The 8,746-nt window shown below is 36.3% G+C and overlaps 1 protein-coding gene across 1 annotated transcript; it reads left to right on the forward strand.

Moving 5' to 3' along the window:
- Positions 1–5,165: 5,165 nt before the first annotated feature.
- On the forward strand, positions 5,166–7,242 carry LOC136204116 (probable leucine-rich repeat receptor-like protein kinase At1g68400). Its single transcript, XM_065995316.1, has 2 exons — positions 5,166–6,475; positions 6,573–7,242. Exons 1-2 carry the CDS (start codon positions 5,203–5,205, stop codon positions 7,199–7,201), a joined length of 1,902 nt encoding a protein of 633 aa, XP_065851388.1. The 5' UTR covers positions 5,166–5,202; the 3' UTR covers positions 7,202–7,242.
- Positions 7,243–8,746: the final 1,504 nt, after the last annotated feature.

Genomic DNA, 8,746 nt, shown 5'->3' on the forward strand with positions numbered 1-8,746 from the left:
ATAGGGGTAAAATACCCCTATCAGCCCGTGTAAGCAAAATGCTGTCGTTGTTGATAAAACGCAGCTCGGCATAAGAAGGATCGAGAAGACCTTCCTTGACTACTTCGGAACGAAGCTGGTGAGTTGAACGACAAAGAGTACAAGACAGCAGCTGAGCAAGAGCAACTTTCAGACAAAGTATTTCTACTTCGGGTAAAGTTCAGAAGACACAGAAAGCTGTCTAGTTGACTTTGCCATAAAAGGAGAGACATTCTGCTAGACTGACCAAAAGCTGCTCAGAGACAGAAGATGCAAGAATCTGATTGGCCAACGGCACTGAGCATGTACTGAGTGACAACGACATCAAGCCGTTTCCCTACAACGGTTATTTCGAATTTCAAAATAACCGATGCCTCAAGTGTCACTATAAATAGGCCTTTCAGTTGCTTCATTCGATGTAGATCTTCAACTAGCCATTACGCTGACCAAATTCACACTTGAAGTTCTGTGAGAAAAAGCAAAGCAAATACTTACACCAATTTCCAGATTATTGTGTAAAAGTCTAGAGTGATTTCCAATCATCTAAAGTGTCTTAGCAATTGTTGTTTAGGACAATCTTATTATCAATTCTAGAAATAGAAAGGAGAGGCTGAGTACTCGGTTATAGTACTCAGCGGTAGAATAGGAGTGAGTAGAGGTATAGAGGAAGGTACTCTTGTTATACTCAGCTTCTAGTTGTAAAAGGTTTGGTGCTCTACCTTTAAAGAGCTCAGTAGAGAATTCGAAAGCTCGGAACGTGTTCCGGGGACAGGACGTAGGTATAGAGGCTGAACCTGGATAAATTTGCTGAGTAACATCTCTCTAACCTTAAACTCCTTATATATATATATTGCTTGCTTAAAAACTGACTAAGTAAAGAGGTCACGCTAAGTTGTGTGCATTGGGTATCTGAGTTCAGGAATAGACTCAAGTGCTATCTCCTGACTCAAGGAAAGAAGCTGACTTAGTCACCAGTTGACTAAGCTAGTGTCTTAAGTTCACTCAGCGCGCTGTGTAAATCCTTTATAAAGAAAAAGAAGTCAGTCTCAACGTACAAAATTTTAAATAGTTCCTATCCCCCCCCTTGGAACTAACCTGTTACGTTATAAGGGACCAACAGAACATGCAATGGAATCATGCCTATTAGGACGCTTGTTTTCTTCCTTCACCTCACTTAACTTTGTTTTGGCAACATCCATATGCATTTGAAGTTTGACCTTAAGGACGATAATCAACTGTTGGACCAAACCTATATTGTAGATGAGTTGCTTAGTTATTTCATCGATGAACTTTCGTTGTTCTCGATCTAAAGAGACGAAGACAACCTTTATTTATTGGTCGAACTCTGAGGTAACCAAAAGATGCCCTATCATCTTATCATTCGCATCCACTACAGGTTTGTTCCTTGGTGGATGAGTTGACGTTGAAGGAATGTTAGAGGGTGGTGGGATTATAAAGTTGTTTAATTGTCATAGCGTAAATGTTTCTAATCCGCTCCCAATGCACAAATTTATGGTGATGTAATTTGAGTCGAGCTTAAGGAATCCCTTGAATGCTTAAGGTAAGACCACAAAAGGTCAAAGAGGGGCCTATGACCGACAATATCGTTCTGATGCCTACGTTAGTGATTGTGAATAACTACTGAGTAGTGTAAAAGCTTAGGTGAACAACGGGAATGAATAAAGTACGTTTTAGTGTAATGTGTACTTTGTATTTATGAGAGAATCATATTTTGTAACCTAAATATTGATAGCTCCCTGTTTTATAGTGTTTTTAGGATTAATTTAGTTTGTTTTAATTAGCTTTTAGTTAAGTTTCTGTATTAATTTGATAGTTTTTAGTTAAAATTAGTATTTTCCATTATTATGGCATTTTCGGGGTTTTCAGGGTTTTTCAGGACTATTTGAGCATTTCCGAACCAGACCCAAGCCTTTTGGAGCATTTCCGAACTATTTAGGGACCATTGGAGCACTTTTGGGATTCGTCAGGGACCATTAGAGTATATTTCGGAAACCCAGGGACCAAAATGATAAAAACCGGAGCCACAATTCCCCAAATGGGATCTTTCTCGGCAAGACAAAGGCTGTCTCATCGAGACAGACCCTCGTCTCGTCGAGACATGCCCTGTCTCGGCGAGACGAGGCGGGGGAAGGCTCACCAACGCCTTCCCCTTTGCTAGAATGCGCAGATTTAGTCTTGGAGGCCCAGAAAAACACTATGTAATTTTCTAATTTTGCCCCTGTGACATTAGGGTTTTCTCCCTAACTCTATAAATAGGGATATTCATTCATTCATTAGTCTCTCTCTTTCAGCCTTCACAATGTAGATTTATATTTTTGTTTAGTTTTATTTTCCAGCTTTCTAGATTAGGTTTATTTCAGTTTTTATTTTCTTTTGTTGAAGAACAATTAATGGGAGAAGCTCGTTATCTTCTATTTTGTAATCGGAATTGACAAAGCGGGTTTTAGATTTCTATCTCCCTCTCTTATCTTTTACTTTTATAATCTATTGAAGATGTTTTCCATTATTCCTTTACTCCCTATTGCTATGATTTGTTTGTCTATGAACTGATCCCCATCCAATCTGAGATGGGGATGAAATTGATTGTATGAATATGTATGATTAGGGACCTAGGGCCTTTGATTGATCAGTTTATGCATGCTTAATGCTTTGAAATTGTCAGGAATAGGATTATTGCTAGAATGAAACTCGATGATGATCAACTAGCCTGCTTTGTATATATGATTGTGCCTAATACCTATAAACCTGACAAAGATAGGATTATAGATAGATAAGAACCTGACCATGGAATTGTCTATACTGAACCTATGTAAACCTGACCTCGCTAGAGACCACTAGGAGTGCGGCTTCGTGGCTGGGCTACGGGTTTAGCCTTAGTTGCCAAAGAATCTAATGCGTTGCATGACCTAGGGTATATGTCTAATCAAGCCGTCACCCGAATGCATGTGAATAGGTTAGATAAATCTTGTACACATTTGTCTTTCTTATTAGGGTAATTACCATCAATCACTGGTAAAACATAAATCTGAACTCCCTAAACCTATACATAGGATTTAATCAAATGATTCCTCAGCCTAGATTGTGCCATCCATTAATTCACCTTCTACCCTGTTAATTGTTCACTTTATTTTGTTATGTTATAGTTTTAATTCATTTAGTTAATTATCGAAAACCCAAATCTTTATTCAACCCTCTAAATAGTTAGACCAAGCCTAGGTAGATTTACTAATTATAACAAATAGTCTTTGTAGTTCGATCTCGTGCTTAGCACAATATTACTTGTTGCGATAGGATACACTTGTCCTATTAACTGCTATATATTTTACGAGCATCAAATATAAGTAGGGATCCACGTGGTAGTTAGTCAATGGCAAAGGCAGTCTGTCAACTAGATACGGTTGTAACGATGATACCTGCGATTCCGTGAATCACAGAGGAAGATGCGGGTAAGTCATGTTAGTAAACCAAAAACATTACACAGTTAAGAATTTTATCAAAACAAAAGTTGTACAATAGTCTTGAAAATTCAAATAGATTTCATTTTTAATACATTCAAGACATAGTTCCATTAATTTAAGCATGTCACATTCCTTCCCTTTCAAATTCATGGGACAACCAAGTTTCAAATTCCCTTTTAATCATTTGATTAAAATTTCCACATCATCATTTTTGGACCGCGTTAGCATTTTAAGGTATTTTTGTTAACAATGTGAATTTCAAGGTATCCATTTGTAAACTTTAAAATCATGAGATTTATTTTTGTATACTTCTCTAAATTTTTTTAAAAGCAAGTTTAATGATGTTTACGGTAAAAAGTAATATTTGAGTGATTGTAAGCAAATATTTATCCCACAAAAATTGAAGTATATCAAATGTGGTTGGAAGATTGCATTTACACCTATGGGCATCTAAACACAACATGATCGATGATTTCAAAATGGATAAGAGCTCGTTTGTTCACATATTCCTGTTTGCTATTTTTTTTTATTGATGTTAACTATTTACTGTTGCTGACAAATAATAAATATTAGCTGATTTTCTGTTAAAAACATTTATTTTGAAATTTTATGACATTTTTTTTATCTCATGCTTAGAATTAGAAGGCAGAAAGTAATTCTGAAAAATAAAAACAAATGAACAGTAAGTCCAAAAATTAAAGTTATTAAGAACTATATTTCTCATAAAATTGTCATTTCTAATTTTTCAATGCACTATTCTCAAAGCTTTATGTTACTAAACAATAATTTCTTCTCTCCTTACTAAATAACACATAAATTATTTCAAAACTAAAAAGTTGGTTAGTTTAGAATATCACTAGTTTTACAATAAAGGGTTGTTTGTTATTAGAATAATACTATTATTCAACAATAAACAAAGGAGTGATACATCGTTTGTCTCTGAACTTGTTTAAAAATATTGATTGACCCTCTAAACTTTCAAAGTGTTTCGATAGCCTCTTGAACTTGTATATAATGTTCAGCTAGCTCTCTGAATTTGCTTAAAATGTAATCAATTAACCACTCGGTTGTAAAAAATTAAGTTAAATGTGGAAGATATGTTGCACGTGCTTTAAAATGTTATTATATAATTCACAAAATAGATTAAAACATGCTTAAAAAACTTCTTATTTGTTGAACTATAAAACTTTTTCTTCTCTAATATTAGAATAACATATCCTAATCTTGGTCGTTTTATATTTTTAAGATGTGTGTAACATATTTTCTGAATTTAACTTACTTTTTACAATCGATTGATTAATTGATTACATTTTATGCAAATTTAGAGGGCTAATCAAATATTTTATGTAAGTTCAAAGGGCTATCGGAACACTTTGAAAATTCAGGGATTCCATCAATCTTTTAGATAAATTTAAGGACAAATGATATACTAAGCCATAAACAAACTATTATGTTAGTAAACTGAAATTTCGAATTGGGAAATCTTAAAGAAAGTAAGGTGTAAAAAAAAAAAAAAAAAATTGAAAGGCAGTGAATGTAATTTAATTAACCGCAGATTGCATGTAGCCAAAAAGGAATAGGTTGTGTTTGGGTTATACAATTTACGCTCCTAACACGGATTAAGTAACTCTCTATCTGCACCAAACATTTACTCTTTCAAACGGCTACTTAAACGTTACTCCACTTTGAAACTCAACACTCAGAAATGGTTCCTTACAAACTTTCATTCTTCGTCTTCTTCCTTCTCTTCTTCTGCCATAGCCATGGTTCCATATCTTCATCACATTCAGACTTCAATGCCTTACTTTCTTTTAAAAAATCCTCATTAGTACCATCTCAATTTCTCTCTTCTTGGGTTAATTCCACCAATCCCTGTTTTCACTCCTGGTTCGGTGTCACCTGCAATCCTACCACTCACCGAGTTACTCAACTCGTTCTTCAAAATCTCAACCTCACCGGTTCTCTTCACTCGCTCACTCTCCTATCCCAACTCAGACTCCTTAGCTTGAACCACAACCATCTCTCCTCTTTCTCCAACTTCAGTTTTTCTTCATGGCCCAATTTGAAGCTTCTCTATCTTTCTCACAATCGTCTCTCCGGTACTTTCCCTCCTGGTATCTCCTCCCTTCGCCGCCTTCACCGCCTTGATCTCTCTCACAATTACTTCACGGGTAATATCCCGATGAGCGACCTTGCTACTTTGCCTCACTTGCTTACGTTACGATTGGAGGCAAATTCCTTCGCTGGGACTATCGATTCCGTTTACCCCTTATTTTCTTCCATTTCAGAATTCAATGTGTCGGATAACATTCTCTCCGGAGAAATTCCGTCTTGGCTATCAAATTTTCCTGCGAGTTCTTTCTCCGGGAACAGTGACCTCTGCGGTTCGCCGTTGCCGCGTGAATGCTCCAATCAGACTGCGCGAAGTCAATCGGAACAACCCAGAGGCGTGGTAACAGGAAAGAAACGGAAAACCTGGTTGGTGATAATGATCGTAGGTGTCGACGCGGCGGCGATAGTGGCGGCGGTCGTGAGTATCGCTTGCTGTTGTTATTATAAAAGTAGAAGAAATAGCAGGAGTAAGTCTAACGGAGAAGTTATCAAAAGGAAAGAGCCCCAAATTGGAGGGTATTACTACGGTGGCGGCGGCGGTCCAAGAGAGGGTGAGGAAATGGTGGTTTTTGAAGGGTGCAAGCGTTTGAATGACGTGGATGATTTGTTGAAATCGTCAGCTGAATTGTTAGGGAAAGGTTGTGCCGGAACCACCTACAAGGTGGAGATGGACAGCGGTGATGTGGTGGTGGTGAAGAGGATAAGAAAGCGGCGGCGGAAGAAGGATTGTAGTGGGTGGTTGAGGATGATTGGGGGATTGAGGCATTCTAACATTGTTAGCCTTAGAGCTTACTATAATTCCAAGGATGAATTGCTTTTAGTGTATGATTTTCTCTCAAATGGAAGCTTGCACTCTCTCTTACATGGTTCGTATAATCGTATTCCATTTTTTTTCTTAACTGTAATTTAACTTAGATTTGCAAACTAGAATTTTGATTGTTGGAATTGATGATTATGGTATAGGAAACAGAGGACCAGGGAGGACGGCAGTGGGTTGGGGGAAAAGGCTAGAAATAGCCTCAGGTGCAGCAAAAGGACTTGCATTCTTCCATGGATACAATAAAGCTAAGCTATGTCATGGAAATCTGAAATCTACAAATATATTAGTTGATGAATTGGGGAATGTCTGCATTTCTGAGATTGGCATATATCAACTATTGCAATATTCTCCCCCAAATTCAAACACTATAGCACCTGAATTATTAAACGCAAACAGCAATCAAAAGTTGAGTCAGAAGTGTGATGTATACAGCTTTGGGGTGATTATGGTGGAGATTTTGACAGGAAAAATGGCGAATGGAGAAGGAGAAACAAGTTTGGTGCGGTGGGTAAAAAGAGTTCCGCAACAAGAATGGAGTCGGGAAATATTTGATTACGAATTGTGGGGGGACAAGGATATGGAGAAGGAAATGGTGGGTCTTATGCAACTAGCTTTGCTTTGCTTAGCTCCATTGCCTAAAGATCGACCAAATATGAACATGGTTTATAGGATGATTCAAGATATTACAACAACACCAACTGTCTCTAATTCTGTTCTTAGTCATCTTTCTTCTGATTCATCTCCTTCTGTATCATTTGACACATTTTATTAATTCAATTCTGGACATACTAATAAATTATTCCTTTCCTTGCATAGTGTTTGTTTAATTAGGATTCTAGCCGAGAGAAATTAAAGATGCAAGTTTATTGAAATCAACCGAATGAAATGATTTACAATTTGTTATTTATAACATAAACATTTCAAGAGGGAAAATAGGAAAAATGAAAACCTCACTAATTTGATTAATAAACACAATTAAAGATCTTTCACTACAATATAGAATCTAACAGTCTTCCCTCAAGGTTGCATTGGTGGCGAAACAATGCCAAGCTTAGAAGTGAGAGTTGCAATCTGTGTAGCAAACCAAGGTTTAGTAAAAAGTTCAACTAATTGATAAGCATAATCAATGTGTGGCGTAGCTAAAAAAACCTTGCTCCACATAATCTCGAATGAAAAGAACATAAATATCAAAATGTTTAGTGCAATCATGATCAATAGGATTGGCCGCAATAGTAATAGTTGAAGTGTTATCACAAAACTGAGAAATTGGATAAATCACAGGAATTGAGGAAATCTGTAGAATATAAGTTATCTAAACTTCTATACTATACTTCAGCTGATAACCGACTAACAATTGCTTGTTTCTTCGTTTTTCAGGAGATCAAAGCTCTGCCAGTAAAGATGCAAAACCCAGTGATAAATCTTCTTGAGGTTTTACAATGCCAGAGTCACAAAACACCTTAAGTGTCAACTCAAATTGTTTAGGATAAAACAAGCCACTATTGATTGTACCCTTGACATATCTCAAAATGTGTAAGGAAGCATCGAGGTTATGTTGACATGGTTCAGACATTGATTGACTTAACAACTGTGTAGGAAAACTAATATAAAGTCTTGTAAAGCTTAAGTATAAAAGTCAGCCAATCAATCTTCTAAAAGAATCAGGAGAAGCAAGCTTATCACTTTTAGCATGAAAACCAAAACCCGATGGTAATTATAAATATGGATCATGCTTGATCCATATTTGAATCTTTAAGCAAGTCATTTAGATACTAAGTTTGGGAAACCATCAAGCCAATTTCAGATCTTGAAATTTCGATTCCCAAAAAATACTTCACATATCCCACGTCCTTGATAGTAAGTTTCTCATGTAAGTGTTGTTTAACTTGTTCAATCAACAATTTTGAAGTGCCTAATATCAGTAAATCAACAATATATAGCATAAGTACAATGAAATCTCCTTCAACAACTTTGGTTATAAACAATGATCACGAGTTGATCTAATAAGATCAAAACTCAATAAATTGGATTACATTTCCTTATTCCATTGCCTACCAGCTTGTTTATACCATATAATGACTTAACAAGTTTGCAAACTTATGTTTTATCTGCTATTCGATACAAAATGTCTTAAAATAATAAAAAAAAACTTCTAATGCTAAGTAAATCGACGATTACGAGGTGGAAATTGACATCTACGATCTGTCATAGCTTGAAAACGATCTGCCGCCTCTATCTATACGGCTTCTTTTTAGGGTTAAGGTGCAAAAATACCCCTAACGTTTTGGGTCAGAAGCAATTTTACCCCTAACATCTA

This window comes from Euphorbia lathyris, chromosome 8 (genome assembly GCF_963576675.1).
Source record: "Euphorbia lathyris chromosome 8, ddEupLath1.1, whole genome shotgun sequence".
Lineage (NCBI taxonomy): Eukaryota > Viridiplantae > Streptophyta > Magnoliopsida > Malpighiales > Euphorbiaceae > Euphorbia > Euphorbia lathyris.